General features: G+C 33.6%; 1 protein-coding gene across 1 annotated transcript; it reads right to left on the bottom strand.

The window, feature by feature from the left end:
• Positions 1-463: 463 nt before the first annotated feature.
• Positions 464-2,453, bottom strand: LOC107954085 (3-ketoacyl-CoA synthase 12-like). The gene has a single exon (NM_001327619.2). The coding sequence runs from the start codon at positions 2,192-2,194 to the stop codon at positions 794-796; it is 1,401 nt and encodes a 466-aa protein (NP_001314548.1). The 5' UTR covers positions 2,195-2,453; the 3' UTR covers positions 464-793.
• Positions 2,454-21,670: the final 19,217 nt, after the last annotated feature.

Genomic DNA, 21,670 nt, shown 5'->3' on the forward strand with positions numbered 1-21,670 from the left:
AAAGAATCTTAAGGATTAAGAGAGTAAGAAGAGCATAAGGTTTTTGGAGGAGTTCTATAATATCCTCTTTCAATAGTTAGCATATGATCAAGTGATAATAATTAATATCACGATTTCTTTTTTTTTTATTTTCTATATTATGAGGCATATAGTGGGATGAATTAAGGTGGTGTTATCATCCATAGTGGACCCTCTTCTCTGATGGAAAAGAAAGCCTTCGGCATGTGTTGGGACAGACTTTCAAGACACAAGTCTTTTTCTCGCTAGGAAAAAAAGAATGAAATGTCAATTCGCTAATATTAGACAACATAATCAATGCATGACTTTCCCAATTTAGCCTTAATATTATATTTAATGCAAATTCTGTAAATAATAGATAAATAGTAGTTAACAATAAAGTCTGTTTTTATATAAAGTAGAAACCCCTCATGAATTAATACTCGATTAATATTTATATAAATATTATTTTCATAAACTATATATAAGCCAAATTCTTTTCTATTTCTCTCGAAATCCAAAAGTAAAAACGTAACAACTAAAAAAAGTAAACCCCAAGCTCCAATATAGGAAATGGCAAACTTTTCAAATCATTAGAAGCTGCCCACCTTATTGGTTATGAATCCACCATGGGATTTAACAATCTAAGAACTTGATGGTATAAAAGAAACTTAATTTAATAATCAAAGACAGTGAATGTAATTAAAGGGATGAAGGGAGAAAAAAATGGCACTCAAATTAATCCTATTTTGTTTTGATGTTGTTGATGATATCTTTTTTTTTACCTTGGCAGAGTTTAGTCTTCTGGGATTTTGAAGGTGCTTGGATCTTCATCCTTGATCCACCCATACTTCTCCATGTAAGGATTAACCAATGTTTTTGGTGGGTAATTCTGAATTTCATCTTTCCAAACATTTCCATCCTCTAAATCCCTCACAATCTCCCACAAACAACTGTTGCACTTAAAACCAGCCCCAAAGCTTATCATCAACACTTTGTCCCCTTTCTTCAACCTCTTTTTGGCTTCCATGTAGGCTAAAACATACCAAAGACTGCTTGCTGATGTGTTCCCAAATCGATGAAGGGTCATCCTTGCGGGTTCAAGGTCATATTCAGTGAGATCAAGGCTGAACCCTATCCCATCAATCACTGCTTTCCCTCCTGTGTGGATGCAGAAATGGTCCACCCCACTCTTGAAGTTAACCCCAGCTTTAATAGGTCCCTGAGTCGTGGTTCCCTTGGTTGAACCATGGCGGTTCCATTTCTTAACCAGTGACACTACCATGAACCGAACTAGTTCGGTAACAGGCAGGATCTTGGGGGTTATCACCCTCAAATTGTCAACAAAAGAACGGGTGGCAGCTTTAGGGAGGTTTTTCCCTAGATAAAATCCCACCTTTCCTATCTCATCTTCCCTTTGGATGCAACAATTGTACGACTCGTCTCTGGCTCCATGATGTGTCCTCACCAAGCATTTCAACTTGAACATTGCTCGATGCTTTAAGGACTTGTTGTTTGTCAAAAGAATGGCACACCCACCCGAACGGAACAAACAGTTGGCAAGAATCATAGATCTATCATTGCCTGCATACCAATTTGGACTCAAAGACTCTGATGTTACTAACAAAGCATACTTGTTCTTGTATGATTTGAACACGTTCCGAACAATATCAAGAGAAATCAAACTCGCACTACACCCCATTCCCGTTAAGTTGAAACACTTGATGTCTTGCCTCATCTTGTAGTGGTTTATGATCCTAGAAGACAAACAAGGTGGTGCTGTTATCATGGAGACGTTGACAACGAGGAGATCGATTTCATGAGGGGAAACACCTGCCCTCGACAACAGCTTCCCTATGCTGTCTTGAAAAAACTCTTCCATTTCCAGGATTCCATCGGCCAATGTTGGGGTCTCTTCTCTGCCGGAGAACATGATTCTTGGGGCGTAGGTTTGTTCACCAATGCCGGAGCTGACAATGGCTTTCAACAAGAACTTGTACTCGTTGAGTCCAAGGTTCTTGTTCCTTTTTATCACCTCCCCACTGAACTCGGTCCCGACCATTCTATCATCTGCTGGTTTGTAACATTGGTAGTCTAAAATGTAACATTCTTGGTCTCTCTTGTCGTTAACCCACTTCCAAATTTTTAAGAGAACAAGTAAGACTGGAAGCAACAGTATGAAAGAAAACAACTCCATCAAAGGAATTAAAAAAAAAAAAAAGAACAAAGAAGGAGAGGAATTGTTTGTCGGTTGAGATGGGGGAGATGAGATGAAAGCGTTATAAAGGAGAAGAGAGCCAATGAGTTGGACATGTGGATTTGCTTAAAAGCACATTGCCATCACATCACTCAACTCCCCAACAACTGAATTTGTGTATAATTTCCAATCGATCTTTATTACAAAACTTGAACAAAGCTTTGCATGTCGGAGAACAAGACGAAAGAGCTGAATGGGGGAGGGGGGTCAAATTGCAAGCCCTCGTCAACGTTTCTTTAATAACTTAAAAACTCCATAGACTAACAGTGCAATTTTCTAATTCATTTTCTTTCGTTAATTTCACGGAATGCTATTAGGGACGCCATTATAGTTCACGGTTAGCAGCTTACCCAATAATGCTATCCACATTTAAGAAGGCTGAGGGTGGTAGCTACAAATAGACATATATAGAAAATTTTCTGCAATATTATACCAGCACTCAAAGTAATTAATCTACGGAATTACGACCAAAGATTTATCGGGAAGTGCAGTAAAAATAACAAATGAGTTCAGCATTGAATCAATGGAAAAGAGAGGTTGATGATTTAGTAAAATATCATTAAATTTGAGAAGAAAATCAGCTCTTGTTGGAATGGTAGGTTTTCCATGGTCATTAAGACTTTTACATATTTGATATGAATTACTTAATTAATGGTTGAAAAGTAATTATAGTTGGGTATGGTAAGATACATTGTACTCTTAAAAAGTAACGGAAATTCAAACTTTAGAAATAATATTGTTATGAGAGTTAGCCACCAACCCCGAATATAATAACATGTATCATAAAACAGGCATGGAAGAAATGGTTGAGAATATTGTATTAATCTCTCTCTCTCTCTCAATATTTTGGTAATTATAGATTAGGGATGGGAAAGCCCGAACTGCCAAATGGATTTCGAACTGGTCCACTTCATTTTGATTCTTTTTTTTTTTTGAAAAGTGGATGTGGGATTGGGAATGGTGGATTTTTTCTTTTAGATAGTGGGTATGGAACGGTTATGGTAATTGTTTGCCTCAAACCGACTTGCTCCATTATATAAATTACCATTTTATCCTTATATATATAAAGTTATTAAATGGGTAAAAATGTAATAACGTAATATAGAAAAAATCATATATTTTATGTTTAAATATTTTTTTGAAGAATTATATTTAAATATTTACTTGACTTTAAAATGATTAAAAAAATTAAAGATAAATAGAAAAAATTAAATTGAAGTAGAGTAAGGTGGGGTGGGGATGGATGCTTCCAACATGCATGGAGGTGATAATGGCTTTCAAGATTATATATCCATAGCGAGCGAAGCAAGTAGTAGAGTAGAGCGTGTCAATTGTGGAACAATAATGGATTAAGTAATATCTGCCCTCGCCCCGCCCCATTGCCATACCTAGTTATTGAGAGACGATTGTCGAACACCTAAAATATTTTTTTTCAGCATTTAATTTTTCAGTTAATCAAATATAACCTTAATTGAAAAATTATCAAATAATCAAAATTTCAAAAACAAAAGTCATATATTATAAAAAGTTATATAGTTAATTTAATTTATTTTAAAAATAAAATAAATCACTCTCCTAAAATTATGATTTTAGGTGCATAAGATTTTAACTTATTTTAACCTTGACCAATTAACAAAATTATTTATTAATTTTTTTCAAAAAATATAGCCTAAATATTTGTATATGATTTTATTTCTTGAAACCACATTTGATATGGTAATAATGTAAATTACAAGTTGAAGCAATGAAAGTTAAAGATATGGATTAAAGTATAAAATAATAATAAAAGGTTGGATATAATAAGTAATAATTTCATTAATTCAATTTAATATGTTGGTGCAAGTGTCACGGGCCGCAATTCAAAGCCCGTGACCAGCGCACCAAATGCATCCAATGGAGGTCTGTTGCTCAGATGGGGATCATTTGGCCCACAAGAACTGGCCCGGTTCAAAGAGTTATTGGACAAGCCTGTCAAATTGAAGCCTGGTTGGCCCGATAATGAAGAGATGGCAACTTAGGCTAATATGGTAACTGATCTTAGAAGATAGAGGGAATCTTATCTTGTAAAGATTAGATTAGATTTGATAAGGCTTATCTTGTAAATCCCTAAAATTAAGGGATATGGTTAAATCTCATCCGTCGATGTAAATATATCTTAACCGTCGGTTTTGGGGGAGCTCAACTATAAATAGAGAGCCTCCCCTCATTTGTACTCACTCCTGAATTGTTTCATTATTCATTGTGAATAAGAATTGAGAGCATTTACTCAAACACTTTGCGAGCGCTCTTTCTGTTGTTCTCTTGTAGCTTCTTTTGGCACAATCGCTTCCGCTATACAAATTGGTGCCTTGGAGGAGTTCTAAGGAATCCTCACTTTTGGGCGTAAAGGCTGACTTAGGCGAGTTTAGAGCAAACGGATCGCCTAAGGCCGCAAGGTTTGCGAGACGAAAGGTCTAGCCCCGTGACACAAGTATTTCGTTTGCATTACCTTCTATGGAGGAACAAGTAAATAAGATTAAATTATAAATGATTAAGAAATCTCCATCTAGGCCAAGAAGTGGTCAAGCTAGGGATGAAAGTCTTCACTCTTTAAAAATGAAAACAAAGAACTTCTACAAGTCAACTCTTTTTACATGAAATATATGTGCATGTCTGGTTTATTAGGAAATATAATGAATATCTAAAATTCAATATTCCACATGATAGAGTTTCAATATTTTAGCCAACTAGTGAGTAGTACATTTTTGGGGTGGCATTAAATAAGGATGACAGTCCAATTGTTAGGTGAAGGAATTAATACAAATTATATTAGACGCCTCTTAATTTAGTCAACTGCCTATTTAATTGTCGCACCGCTCGGTGATACAGGTCAATTTTCTTACTCTGCAATACATATATACTCCCTATTTGGAGTTACCAGATTTAATTTACAAAAACATATCACGTTAAATTTAATCCGAATCACCCTAGAGAGGTAGGAAGAAAGGGGAGATGAACTTAGGAAATATGTATAGATGATTTCAAAGCATTCCATCACTTTTATCGGCTAATTAAAGCTTCCAAATTCCATATGCTAATGATGATACAAATACAAAATAATTAAGTGGCAACCACTGATTGATATTAAAAGGAAATTCTTCATGCATGTTGGCCAATTGCATCTTTACCCACATTTCCCTCTTTCCCTTTTTAAACATAAATAGATGTATATTTATGTAAAGTTAATTCAATTAGACCTAATTATGGATCAGATCATTTATTCAGGCTTGAAGGCTTATTCAGAATGTAGGAAGATTTGGACAAAAAGATAGATCCAAAAAATAGGTTTGGATAAAAAATAATACTCGTTTTCTAAACAGATCAAGCATTGGGTAGGATTTTTGGCCCAGGCTTAGCCCGGATTAGCCTAAACCTTTTGTTTTTGTTGTTGTTTTGTTGTCATTTTGCTATTATATTACTACTATTTTCTTGTTATCGTTTGGATATTTTATAACTCTTTTTTGTTATTAATTTTGCTACTATTTTAAAGGCATTTGCTTGTTAAGTTGCAACTATCTTAGTGTCATTTAAGTATAAAGACTTTTTTTTAATATATTTTCAATTTGTTGAGAAACATTTATTTTAATGTTTAGTGTATTTGATGTATTATTTTTTTAAAATTTGTTTTTATATAAAAATAATCTAAAAAAATTAATACAAGCGAGCCAGGTCGGACTCGAGTTTAGCATTTTTAATTAGGGTTGGGCTTGAGAAAAATATTAGACCCATTTTTCGGGCTAGACTGAGCTTGAGCTTAGAAAATAAGCATAAATTTTACATCATCCCGACCCAAACTTGGTCTAACTCAACTCATGATCAAATCTAATAGCAGAATTGTTTCACCTAATTTTTCTTTTGGAATAATAGCTCTTACTTCAGAATATTTATGAATCAAAATAATTGTTGTTTGATAATAGCTCTTCTCTATTGATTTACAATGATATATATATATACAAAGTAGTATAAGTTTGAATAAGGAAATAATAAAAATCTAATCCCTAATTATTAGTATTTACATACTATTAATACTCCCCTTAAGGAGTATATATATCAATCATGCCCAATTTGTTACATAGTCAGCTTGATTCTCATTAATTGCCTTTATAAACAAATTAGTAAGTTATTATGTTGTCTTCATATAACCCGTGGAGATTGACTTATCCAAAAAAATTTCTCAAAAAAGTAACAATCAACCTTGATGTGTTTGGTTCTTTCATGAATAGTTGTTTAATTATCACACAAAAACGTTGCTGGTGATGAATGTTCCATCCCAACTTCAATGAAGAGATGTCATATATAAATGATTTCACACAGAAATTCTACCATAACCTGTATTTTGATTCTACACTAAATTGATATACAATATTTTACTTCTTACTCTTCCATGATAATAATACCAATAATAACTCTTCTATAATCAGGTTTACAATTTTTCTTATAAGTTTTTCCTATAAACCCATCAAAAGTCCTAGATCTATGCATGCAGCTCGAATGTAGAACACCCCAAAAAGTTTTTCGCCCTTGGCATCACCTATCATTATGTATATTTTCCTCAATCTTTTTTCTTCACAAAAATCAAAGCCCTAGATCATTTTAAACTACCCAAACCCAAAATCGCCTTGAGTTTCTTCTATTATGTTGTTTATGTTTCTACATAAATTTTGATTTTGTTCTATGATAATATCCTTTTCTACAAAAAAAAAAAGAATAAATTTTTGGCTTGCAATTCATGCGTGATGTTAATTGAATATTCCTGTCAAAGAAAAAAAATAAACTTGAATTCTAGCACAAGCTCGAACTGGGCTCCAAGGCTTGATCTGAGCAGGTTGGACGATCCTATGAATAACAAACTTAACAAAAGAACAGAACAATAATTGATCTGCTTACGTACATGTAAAGAAAATAGAACCGTTTCATCTTTTTTATTATTAAAAAATAGTATATATTAATAATTAATTTTTTTAATTACATATTTACCCACTATATACTATAATAGATAGACAACATACGACAGTAAATACAAAGATAAGGGGAGAAATTATTATTATTTCTGGGTTGATTCGTCTAAGGTCTATTCTTGTTTGTAAGGATTTTTTACATTATAAAATATTAATAAATTTTGTTGAATTTTCTAAATATAAATAAGATAATATAGATGATGCATTTAAATCTAACATAATTGGATCCGAAACAAATAGGTTAAAATATGCCTATAATGCATGTATTTTTCAAAAATTAGAAATTCAGTCCCTGTATTTATAATTTAAGAAATTTAATTTCTCTACTTTTTTTAAATTTTAAAATTCAGGTTCAACTATTAATGCTGTTAATTCTTTTTTATTAAATTTAAGTTAATTACAATATCTTTTTTAATTATATGATTATCAAGTGTGTAGTATTTTATTATTATTTCAAAATATCACAGCAACAAATTTAACAAAATAATAATAATAATAATGTTAACAGTAGAATAACTAAATTTCTAATTTTTAAAAAGTACAAGGGCTATAGACAAATTTTAACCAACCAAATAACACAAATCTAACTAATCTTTGAAAAAGATGTGATTGAAAAAGGAAGGCTGGATTAAGACTATAATCAACAATTAATGCAGGATATATCCAACCATGCACTTGCCGTCTTGATAAAGCTAGTACTTTGCATGAGGCAGTCTATATTAAATGTTGCATACATATATGTAAATATATAATACAATTTGCACTTATCCAATATGTTTTTTAAAGATCAAAATATTGTTTTTAAAATGAAGAACTGTTAGAGCATATTGCCCATATTATACTTATCCCATCCATGGATGATATTATTTTTATATATATTATGCACAAAAAGTCAAATAATTATTTTGTATGAAATGAAATAAGTAAAAATAAATTTAGGATGAAATACATGAAAACATCCTAATTTGACTTATGAAGGTGTTGAATTGTACATTTTGATAACCATTTCGTAATGAATTTATATATCACCATAATAAGGCTGGAGTTGCTGTTTTCTCAACCCTTTTAGGTTAACTTTTGTGTTGCAACACAAAAACTGATAATTGAGGTTCATGGCATGATGTGTGTGATTCCAAATAGGGTAAGGATAGCAGCAAACTACATGTTAAATTAAATATCGACCATAGTTTTAGTTGAGCTATAAATGCTTTGTTGCTCCCTTTTTCTTTTCTTGGTAAATAAGAAATAGCATCTATTTGCATCCGCCTGCAGCAGGTCTATTACTTCAACTGTGGCAAGTGATGCACCTGCAGTCCCGTTCCCATTCATGTTGCCTTCTCTGAGTTTGTGTTGTACCCTTCTTACCTCTCAGTCCCGTTGTAGCATTCCGTTCAACGCTCAACTGTGGCAAGTGATGCACCTGCAGTCCCGTTCCCATTCATGTTGCCTTCTCTGAGTTTGTGTTGTACCCTTCTTACCTCTCAGTCCCGTTGTAGCATTCCGTTCAACGCTCGAACTATAGCATTATGATGCTGCCTCTTTACAGCTAGTCGGTCGCTGCACTATAGCAGTGTTATGGACCTCCAAAACTACTCTTGGAATGAATTTATTGTGATTCATAATTTTCGTGTATGTTGATTCGTCATTCTCAAGCAATAAATTTATTGTGATTCATAACTTTTTGTGTTTTGCTTCTTCTTTGATATTCCTCTGGGTCTTCTTTTTCAATGGTAGTATTGAAATCTTTCATTAAAAAAGTGTCAACATTCAACTAACTATATTCAAGTTGCACACATTTCTTTTTAACTATATTCAATCACAACATATATTTCGAAAACAAAGTTTAGGATAAATAAAAGGGTTTGCAGTATAGAGATGTAAATCTATGAATTTTTAAACCATCATGTTGGAGGTTCATATTAGATTTCATAATTTTAATTTTTGTATTACTACAATGTTAGAATTTTGAGTTGTGCTTGAAAACAGAACCCATGTCTGATTTGAGCCTTCTACGCCCAATTCCACTACCTTGCACAACCTAGTCAATTAGGACAGTATTGAACCATTACATTGGACCCGCAAGCTGAGGCCTACCTATAGAAACACAGTTGGTCAACTTGGCCCACTCACAGCCACCTAGTAGGCCAACTTGGTGTTAAGCATTCCTGTCCTGTATTGATGTAAATTACTTGATTTGATTCAATTGATTTTGAATAGAAATATTTCACATGTTATTCATTCTTTTATGTTGATTAAGCAAATACTTTACTGGTTATCTATGTTAAATTGATAATTGCATGACAATGATTTTTGTACGAGAGGCACAATTTTTTACAGTTGGTAATCTAAATATATATGGGATACAATAAGTACCTCTAGACTCAATCATAATAATGAGTTTAGTTGAAAAATCAGTTAAATTCTAGTTCTAATACCGCTAAATATGTCCCTCCACATTCAACTCAATCGTCAAATTCAGATGTGTGACATCACGTTATGTTGTCGAAACAACTCAAACTATTATAACACAAATACATTCAATGCACTCAACTATTGAACTCACATACAAGCATTTAAATTCTCATTGATTCTATTCCATCAACTTCTAAGGTCAATTTCAGAGTTAGGACACGGATCCAAACTCAATTTTCATAATTTCTATGTTATGTCTTGAGACATTCAAATGCACACATAGAAACAAGGACATAATTCTCTCAAGGCTAAGTCTTATTTTCGAAACAAGGACATAATTGTCCTAGCCTCGAGACATGTCTCTCCTATTTTCCTATATTTACATCGATGTTTTGATTTCTTAAGACAAGGAGTTCCTATCTCAAGACCTGGAACATGGCTAATCTTATTTTAGGTTTGATGTTTCCATATCTTGAGACATGCATCCAATTGTCTCGAGATTTAAAGTGGAGTCTCAAAACCTAGGCTATTTTTAACAACCCAAATAATATTAACTCATTCTTGAGGTCTTGAGACTAGATGGTAAAATGACCCAAATTGCACAATCTCAAACATTTAAATTGCTTAATCTCAAACATTCAAAACATACCAAATTGTACCTTAACATCCTTAAACCTTACCTTAATGTAAAACCTTTAAATTGACACATTTAAACACAAAAAAAATAATCACCAAATCATAGTATTTCATACATCGATACCTAAACCACAAATTATCATGTTCAAACTCATGTGAAATAACATAATTAGCTACTAATCAAACAATGAAATTCAACTTTGTAGACCATATAGGCAAAGTTGTTAAACATGCCAAAATGCGCACTTAATATCAATCATAAATACCCTAGGTACATACTATAAGACCCAACATCATATACTTACAAAAGAGATAACCAAACATATCTCTAGCTAAGTTGTTGAGTTGAATATTTGACCACTTCAAAATTATGTCAACTCTCGTTCGAGACCTACGCATGGAAACAAACATAACCATACGCTGAGTATTGAATACCCAGTGGTGCTAATATAATTCAAATTCAATATAATAAAATTAAATTGAAGCAAATAGATAAACATGACACTAACTTATTTACTTTACTCCATCAAAAGATCAATAATCATATAATCCCCAAACTTTCTCATTCAATACTTATTTCAATATTTCATAATTTTATATCATGGTGTACTCCATAATTCAACATGTCATTAATGTCCTTTTTGTTACTTAGTCTTTTCGGTCCCTCTTAATCAACTATAGAAATTAGGATGGATACTTGAATTTATATAATGAGTAAGTCTTTGACCCTCTAAGTATTAAGACTATTTTATTCTGTCATTCTAGGTTGCCCGACAATGATAACTTTTAGTATTTGCCCAAACTGTTTTATTCTGCTATCCCGAGCTCCCCGACAACGATGACTTTTAGTATTTACCCATGACCCTCAGGAAATCGGAGCTAGTAAATCACTGTATCTGTGACCCTATGACATGCCAACTGTACCCAAACTACGTCTAACATCATTTAACAAGACATGATCATCATTATCATCACCATTATAACACGATTCAACATGATATCAAGATCTCAATATAACATATATACATATGTATCAAGCATATATTTACACACACGCACACACATATCACAATTCAAGTATTCAAGGTTGATTTCAACAATCACAACATCAAATTCATCATTTCATAGTTTGGGAAAAGATACACTTACCACAGTAGGTTCTTTATATTTGATTATAGTGACTTAGTAGGCTATGAACAAGTAATTGAATTATAGAAGAACAAATCGATTTTATTAATCATTGTTTGCCTTCGCCTTTAACCCTCAACAATTTAACCTAATCGTTAGCTATTGTATTTGATGGCTGAATGTGATGAAGGAAAACCTAAGTTTTTCATAGATTTTTCTTAGTTTGGTACGACACACTTGGAGAAGATGATGAAATATTTTTGCTCTTTCCATCTACTAGAATATGTATATAAGTAATTAATGATTGAATTATGGTAATTAAACTTAATTAACCTTTAAAAGATTAGCAATAATTTAGTGTTAGTCAACTAAGTATAATGAATGTATAAGATCATATTTTACCACTTCATGAACCAATAAAGGCCAAGTAGCCATTTGATCCTTGATTAAATTGATAAAAAAAAGCCTGTTGTATTTTCTAAACTAAAACTTAATAGCGATTGTATTTTTATAATTTAGTCCATGTATTATAATTAACGATTTTTTCGATTTAATTACTTGACCATCCAATAACATATTTTCATACTAGACACATCAATTGTTCTATTAATAATTTCCCTTACTAAATTTATGGAATTCAGTTTTAAAAATTGTATTTTTCGATACCAGCTAAAATCAAATTGTTACAAAATTAGTCGGAGATTTAAACAAAGTATTAATCTTGATAAGTTAAAATTGAAGATTAGCAGTAAAATTGTAGCACATTAAGGGAGGATAGTGTCTAAAATCTTCTTTAGACTTTCGACGTCATTAAATCTAGTCATATTTAGCCAATTTGAGCTTATTGATGGTGAAGATGTCGAGACAATTATAGCATTCCATTGCAGCACCGAAAATCATGTAGTAGAATTATATATGGAGAATGACGATGTTGGGTAGGGGAACGTAGTAACCGAAGATTCCTAGTTCATCCAAACTACCTTAAAATATATCCCCATCAATGGGTTAAAAATATGAATTGTAGGAGCCCTACAAGCAAGTCCCATCAGTGTCTCAAAGGGAACGATGTTTAGTTTGTTGGTTGAATTTTGATCTTAATGCCCTATTAGATGATCCGTACAACTTTGCACGATGATATTCGATGATGTTCAAAATCCCGTATTCGACCTTAATGAAAATGTTGTTGAGCCGGCCGTAGAAAATATGTCAGTTGATGCTGGATATAGTGATGTCAATAATTCTGAATTTAGTAATCCTTACGTCAACGATGTATTGGATGATGCCAATGTTCAAGAAGATGATGATGATTTTGATTCCAACCCAAGGCATCCCACCTAATACTGTTGCAAACTTGGCTTATTCTAGCGGACATAGTTTGGTTCTTTCGTTGCATAAGCCTCCATGTCGTATGCTTGGCATTGACTTAGATGAGATACATGCCTTAAGATTTCCAAAATATCCTTGTATATTATCGATCCACATAATGAGTTCTGATGAGCATTTTGGAAATTCGAGCATAAGGTTAAAATTCTCAATGAAGGAGGTTGTAGTATGAGTACTGAAGGAGCTTAGCTTTGAAGTCAACGTAGATTTCAAAGTCCTCATATCTACCTGTGCAACCATCTCAACCTTTCTTCCTAAAACCTTGTCTTCATAGATTTTGTTGATTTTTTATATCTATTTAATCTAAATTTGAATTAATTCAAAATCTTAAATTTCAAACCAAGAATTTTAAAAAAATTATAAAATTAAAGCAAAGCAATTGAGGCTTGCTCTATTTAAGAAATTTATTTGAACATATTGAATCGTTTGTGGTTAAAAAGTTAGGTCAAAAGTAGATGGTGTTTAATGAGCAAGTCTATAATATATCCACTCATTGCTCATTTTGTATTCAGTAAAGTGAAGCAGTAATTAGGGTTCCTTTCATACATGGCCCATTAGTTATGCTTTCTACTTTGGAACTTTCTTGAATTTGAATCATCATACTTGGCTTTCAATTTTAAACTAATATTCAGTTCTTATTAAAAAGTTTAACTATTCATCAACTTATATTGGTGTTTATGGGCTTCTACCAAGATTTTAATATTTTAAACCATTTTATCTTAACTATTTTTATTCTTATAATATTCAACTTAGTTAATAATTTTAAAATGTACATGAGGTGATTTAGTTTTGTATGTCTCTTAAGCCTTACATCTTTGACTGGAAACTGCTATGTGTCTTGTCTGTGTACACATACATTATCATCTTCAAACGTACGGTGTCGTGTCCTGGTAGATTACGCCTTCCACGGATAATTCACCCTATAGTTCCACCTCTCTACCTTAATCTTCAACTCTATCTTTTATATGCAGCTTGTTGAGAGGTCGACCCCTGTGAGAGAAGTTTCTAAAGTATCGTTTATTGGGTAGTTGGTTAGGCTCTCAACAAATAAATGTATTATCTCGGACTCGAGATCATCATAGTCTTGTTTCTCGACTCCGTGAAGAGCCTTGAGAGTTCACAGAGTGAGAGCACCTCGGCCGGTAGAGAAAGTATGTACTTGAAGGACGCGTAGATAATTAATCAATAAAGTCGAGCACAATGTGAATCGAACCACCAACCAAGGCATAAATAGCCTTTTCAAGTACATATTCTCTCCACCAATTGAGGCGCTCCCACTCCGTGAACCCTCGGGGCTCTTCGTGGAGTTGGGAGACAAAACTCAAGTCCCAAGTCAATACCTACGATTGTTGGGGGTTGTATCGACTACCCAACGGACAACACTTCAGAGACTTCTCCCAAAGGAGTTGATCTCCTTCAACAGAGTCAAATTCAATCAAAGGCGAAGATAGAAATTTTTTTTGAAGGAAGACTGGAATTAAGTTGTATATTTTTCCGATAGCAAAAATGAAATTTCGCTATATTAATAGTCTCTATATTTATACTTTTTCCCCCATGGGATAAGGGGGACCAAACCCTTATTTACATACAAAGCTGAAAGGAAACAAAAAGAAATGTCTAAAAGATGGAAAAGCAAAAAAGAATGGGAGCCTATGATCGGCACCAGTCGGATGAATGGCCGTCGACGTGACTGGACGATCACAGAATCCCCTTCTTTTCTGCTTTTCCAGCTCTTTTTTTTCTTTTTCAAACTTTTTTTTCTTTTTCATTCATTTTTTTACTAACACAATTAGTTTTTTTTTTTACTTTCATCGATGCCGCCTGACAGATCGGTAACACTATTAATATTTTTTGTTCCCTGATATATCCGTATGTTCTCAGATATTTTAAAAAAAATACATATCGGTGCAACTTGACACAGTAACGGCTTCAAAAAATTTCCTTATTTTTCCAAATATATGATTAACTAATGATTGAGGGGGAAGGGGTGGTGCGGTAGATGTATCATGCGGCCTATTTTTGTAAATAATTATTTCACTCAACCATTTTCAAAATTAATTATTTTTTATAGGTTTTTTTACTAAAATAATACAAAAAATTAAAAAATACCAAAATAGTACAACCTTTTTTTATTTACGAAAATGGTACAAAAAAAAACATGACAGCTTGGTGGAGGGCCTGCCACAGGAGACACCAAAGGTGCCTGTGGCAGAGGTGGCACCAAAGGTACCACTGCCACAGGCGGCACCACTGCACCATTATAATCTCCCCCAATTCACTTCAGCTGAACGAGAAGAAAGAAAAGAAGAAGAAGAAGAAGGGAGTCGTCGAAAAAGAAAAGAAAATGAGAGAAAAAGAATAGAGAAAGGAGAAAGAAAGAGAAGAAAAAAAATAGAAAAAATAAGATATTTTTTAAAAAAATAATGAATTATATTGTTATTATGTTTTTTTGTATATTTTTTATTGTTTTTTGTTGTTAGTTTAGTTATTATTGTCAGTTATTAGGATTAATAAAAACACTAATTATTATTTTAGTTAGTATTATTATTGTTAGTTTTTAGGGTTTAATTATTAATAATTATTGTTACTTAGTATTATTGTTAGTAAAAAATTAATATTATTATTATGGTTAGTTATTAGGAGTAGTAAAAATCGTAATTATTATTTTAGTTAGTATGATTGTTAGTTTTTACATTATATTATTGTTAGTTATTATTTTTAGTAAAACCCTAATTATTATTGTTAGTTAGTATTATTTTTAGTAAAAAACTATTATTAATATTATTATTATTGTGTTAGTTATTAGGATTAGTGATTAAATGTTGTTCATGTACAAAATGATAATTGAAATAGTATGAGCTTATGAATGAAAAAATTGTATATTGAAACATTAATTTTTTTATTTAAGTAATTTATTTACTGTTCGAAAATGTTTTTTGAAATTTTGTTTATTTTTTTTACAGATTGAATATTGAAGATGGATGATAAGTTTTTTATATACGTTTATTTCAATGGAATCATCTTGACAATAACTGTTGGATGTATATTTGAATGTCGGCAACAAATAACAATGAGATTTAATAAAAATGTCTCGTTGGATGATATGAAAGGAATGGTTAATGCAAAAAATTGTTAGACGTTGTGGGAGAAGGATATCAAAAATTTTCTACAAGTTTCCAGTTTCGACAAATCCAATCAAATTTACCGAAATGGAACTTGTAGATGACGAAGACGTGGAGAAAATGATCACTCTTTACTGTGGGAATGGGAGTGACAAAAATGCACCGATTCACTTATTTGTTGAGTTAGCCGGTATAGAGCAAAATGAAGATGTCAATGCATATAGTGAAGAACACGGAGCTCAAGAACCATGCATGGTGGCTCCAATATCGTACGTTGATAGTGAATCAACTATAGGTGGGATCGGTATCGATCTCAATATTACACCCGATATTGATGTAGTTGGTGACGATGGATTTGATAGTAGCGATCATTGTGATCAAGAGGTCAATAGTGATAGTGATCCCGATGCGGACGATGTACCTAATGATATTGACGATGAAGATGTGAATAACGATGGAAACATTAACGCATCTTCGGTCGGGAACCAGATGCGATGTATTTTGATACATAATAATCCTGGGCCACACATGTCGCTCATAAACCCCGATGCAACGCATGTAGCTAAGTTCCCAGAGTACCCTGAAATAGTTCCTACTCACCGGATGGCCGTAAATTCTGATAATGAGGAGTTATTCGTAGGCCAGAGATTTGAAAGTAAAAAAGAGTGCGTATTTTCTATTAAACGGTATAGCATGAACATATCAGTGGATTATAAATGTAATGCCCCAAATTTAAAATTATCGGAACAGTGGTTTCGGGACCACAAATCTGATGAGAAAAATTTTATTTTTCTTATATTTTTATGGTCTACAATGTCACAAAATGATTTCGTGAAAATTTCGTTCGAAAATTTCGACGTTTGGGCACTCAATTTAGTCAAAAGGACTAAATTGTAAAAAGTATAAAAGTTGAGTTCTACAGGTTAGAGGTGTCCAATTGTTATGAAACTTTAAATTGGAGGTCCTTATATGGTAATTATACCATTGGTAACTTGGTAGACAAAAATGGACATGAGATCAGTGAAATAGAAAATTTTTAAGTAAGGGGCAATTTGGTAATCTAGTAATTAAAATGAATTAAAAGGGAAAAAGATGGCAAATTATGCTCATCTTCTTCATATGAACGAAATCAGCAAGGGGGGAAGCCATATTTAGGGTTTCAAGCTTCCAAGCTCCATAGTAAGTGATCCCAAGCCCCATTTTTAATGTTCTTTACGTTTTTGAGATCCCGGTAGCTTAATTTAGCTTATTCTAGCAATAATTTAACCTAGGGTTTATATTTGGAAAAATACCCATAGGTGAAAAGTGTTTATTTTGATGTTTGATGATAAAATACGAAGCTAGAAATTATGTTAAACAACTTTTGCTAAGCGATTTTAAGTGAAAACGAGTAAAACGACATAATCGGTAAAAATACCTAATGTTCTTAAGTACATGTTAGAGTGGGAATTTGATGTTTCCATAGAAGGGAAAATGTTCAGCATGTCATAAAACATAAGAATAAGGGATGAAGTTTAATTTCCGAGTCTTGGGGCAAAAATGTAATTATGCAAAAGTTTAGGGGCAAAATCGTAAATTTTAAAAAGTTAGAGTCGAGGGCTGTTTTGATAAATGTGAGTATTAAATGAGTTAAATTTGCTATTTTAGATCAAGAAGAATGAAACTCGAGGTTAGACAAAGGAAAGAATAAAGTTGAAGACTAAGTTGGTGAATTGGGCTATATTGGTACCGAGGTAAGTTTACGGTAAATAAATGCAATATTTAAATATTTATTATTAATGCTGTTAATTTCCAGCAATTATGAATTTATTTTATGAATTTATTTGATGATGATCCAAGCATGAAGTGATAGAGAATTAAAATTTAAAAGTCTCGTTGATACATAAGGATGATACTGGATACGAATGTCATGACATTTGGGTAAAGAGATCCCATGTAAGACCATGTCTGGGACATGGCATTGGCATCCTTAAGATCATGAGAGGTCCCCTGTAAGACCATGTCTGGGACATGGCATGGGCACCGAGACGAGAGGTCCCATGTAAGACCATGTCCGGGACATGGCGTTGGCACCGAGATGAGAGGTCCCCTATAAGACCATGTCTGGGACATGGCATGGGCACCAACATGAGAACATCCCATGTAAGACCATGTCTGGGACATGACTTTGGCATGTTATTATCAGAAGAGACCCGAGTATCCTTATTATTCCAATGTAGCTCAACGGGCTTGTAAACGAATCATGTTCATGAAAGTTCAGTTTAAAGCATAAATGGCAAGCTCAGGTAAGTTGTAAGACTTAAGAACTTATTATACTATCAATTGATGTTCAACGATGCAGCAAGAGTTGAGTAAGTTATGCACACAAGTATTCTAAGTAAACAAGTAAGAGAACTAGTATGAGATTAACTAAAGAGTAAACTAGAGATATAGACATTGAGTTTAATTATTTAAGTTAAATATTGTTATTTATTTGCTAGTAAACTTACTAAGCTTTATGCTTACGTCTTTTATTTCTCTTTCTCTTATAGTATTACAAGGCTACTTCAAGGATCCTAAAGAAGTCGGAGATCGTCCACACTATCAACCACAACTGCTCGGCATTTTATGTCAAAACACATTTGAGTTATGGCATGTATAGGGATTTAGTTATTCTAAATGTTTGTATTTATGATCTTGCTAAAGAATGATGTGTAAGTATTTGATGATGAATGGTTGCTAAAATGGTTAAGTATGGAAGTGTTTGTTGTTATAAAAGTTTAGGTGATAAACTATGCATGTAAATCATGAAAGGGGTAAAATTTTGCAAAGAAACAGAATTCAGGCAGCACAGTGACGTGAGTTTGAAAAATCACCTAGGATGGTATAAAATGAATTAGAGGATGAATGATATATGTAATTAAGGCTTGTTGAGTCTATTTTCATGGAAAAATAACAGTGTAGCAAAAGGAAATTTATATTTTAATATATGTGAATTTTAGTAAGATAGGGTCAGAACTGTTTTTGGAGTCCCCTGTTCTGAGTTTAGAAAATAATTAAAAATTGTAAAAAAATGGTTATGAGTTGAAATTTACATGCTTAGATTCCTTAATGAGTCTATTTTCTGTAGGAACAAGTGGGAATAGCATATGAAAATCCTATAATGAGAAAAGTTATTTTTAGTAACAAGAGGTCAGAATAGTTGAATGGTGAAACAGGGGAGACTTTAACTAATAAACTGTACTAATTGGCTGAACCAAAAATTCTAAAAATTTTATGGTAGGAATATATATGAGTCTAGTTTCAAGGAAAATTTACAGAGTTAAATTTTGAGTTCCGTAGCTCAAGTTATAATTAATTTAGTGACTGCTGCGCAATTGGACAGCTTTGCTGTAAATAGTGAAAATAATTTTCAAAAGTAAATTTTTATGCTCCGAATTAGTAAGATAAGTTAAGTAATACCTCGTGCTCGACTCCGGCAACGGTCTCGGGTAAGGGGTGTTACAGTAAAGTTGCAGTATGAATAAGAGTCTACCTATACATGCCATACTTATATATATTTTTTGATAGTGTGACGACTCCTGACGATTTTAAAATGTTTTCTTTTATAGTTATGGATCCTGAACGAGCTAGTACAGATGAAGTAGAAAGTAATGCGCCTGCTTCCGCAGAAGGGACGACGCCACTAGATGTTAATGTTACTGAAAGACCTACATCAGTTAGACAGGGAGGAGGAGCTAGAGAAGCCTTCTTCCTAGCCATGAATGATTGGTTTGCCGAGTTCGTTCGTACGAATCCGGCTATAAGACCTCCACCCCCTCAAGAATCACAGGTTCCCCACGTAGCTTCCCCAGCTGTAGGTATAGTTATCAGGGAGAGACCACCTGTTGATAAGATTAGGAAGCAAGGGGCTAAAGAATTTCGGGCTACCAAAGATGATGATGCAGAAAAAGTAGAATTCTGGCTTGAGAATACAATCAGGATTTTTGAAGAATTATCTTGTACACCGGAAGAATGTATGAAGTGTGTTGTTTCACTTCTTCGAGATTCAGCTTACCATTGGTGGAAGACCCTCGTGTCAGTAGTACCAAGTGAGAGGGTTACATGGGATTTCTTTCAGGAGGAGTTCCGAAAGAAGTACATCAGCCAGAGATTTATAGATCAGAAAAGGAAGGAGTTTCTTGAGCTAAAACAAGGTAAAATGTCTGTGACTGAATATGAACGCGAATTTGTCAGACTTAGTAACTATGCACGGGAATTTGTATCCACCGAAGCCAACATGTGCAAGAGATTTGAAGATGGGCTTAATGATGACATCCGACTATCAGTGGGTGTATTGGAAATTAGAGAGTTTGTTGTTCTGGTAGAAAGAGCCTGTAAAGTAGAAGACTTGTTAAAAGAAAAAGAGAAAGGCAAAGCTGGAGCTGGAGTTGAAGCACAGGATACAAAGAAGAGGCAGATGAGTAAATCATTTCAGTCTATGTCTAAGAGGCCTAGGGAGCTCTCTAGCGGATCATATTTTCCAGCTAGATATCCTGGCCGAAGCAGGGGCAGAAGATTTAAGGGTTCTAGAACTCAAATCACTACATTTGCAAGTACTGGCAGTACTCGACCTCTTAGGCCAAAATGTCCTCAATGTGGGAGACGCCACCCCGGAGAGTGTAGAGCAGGTGAAAATGTTTGTTTCAGATGTGGAGCGTCCGATCACTTTATTCGGGATTGTCCTGAAACAACTAAAAGAGAAGAGATAACGAGTGTGAGATCAGGAAATGCTCCTACCAGAGGTAGACCGCAGAGAAACCCAGGAGTGGGAGCGAGTAATAGGAGTGCATCCAGAGATTCAGCAGCGAGATCAGATGTTAGAGCACCCGCGAGAACATATGCTATTCGTGCTCGTGAAGAGGCATCCTCTCCTGATATAATTACGGGTACATTTTCTCTTTATGACACTAATGTTATTGCATTAATTGATCCTGGCTCTACACATTCATATATATGTACGAAATTAGTATTTGTTAAAAATTTGTCTGTTGAACCTACTGAATTTGTAGTTAAAGTCTCGAACCCCCTGGGCCAGTTTGTGATGGTGGATAAAGTTTGTAAAAATTGTCCGCTGATGATAAAAGGTATTTGTTTCCCGGTTGACTTGATGTTATTGTCTTTTGATGAGTTTGATGTGATATTGGGCATGGATTGGTTAACTCAGCATGACGCAGTAGTAAACTGTAGACAGAAATATGTTGTACTGAAGTGCCAGAATGGAGAATTACGTCGGGTTAAATCTGATCAGACAGATGAATTATCTGATATAATTTCAGTGATGTCAGCTCAGAGGTGTGTCAGAAAAGGGTATGATGTTTATTTGGCGTATGTGTTGGATACTAAAGTATCTGAGTCAAAGATACAGGCAGTGCCAGTTGTATGTGAATTTTCTGATGTGTTTCCAGAGGAATTACCGGGGTTGCCACCAGAAAGAGAAGTGGAATTTTCTATAGATCTGATTCCGGGAACTACCCCAATTTCCATAGCTCTGTATCGTATGGCTCCTACAGAATTAAAGGAGTTAAAGGCACAGTTACAAGAACTTGTTGACAGAGGTTTTGTTCATCCGAGTCATTCACCTTGGGGTGCTCCGGTTCTGTTTGTGAAAAAGAAAGACGGGTCTTTGAGATTGTGTATTGACTATCGGCAGCTTAATAAGGTAACTATAAAGAATAAGTACCCGTTGCCTCGAATTGATGACTAATTTGATCAGCTGA

The sequence above is a fragment of the Gossypium hirsutum genome, chromosome D07 (genome assembly GCF_007990345.1).
Source record: "Gossypium hirsutum isolate 1008001.06 chromosome D07, Gossypium_hirsutum_v2.1, whole genome shotgun sequence".
Lineage (NCBI taxonomy): Eukaryota > Viridiplantae > Streptophyta > Magnoliopsida > Malvales > Malvaceae > Gossypium > Gossypium hirsutum.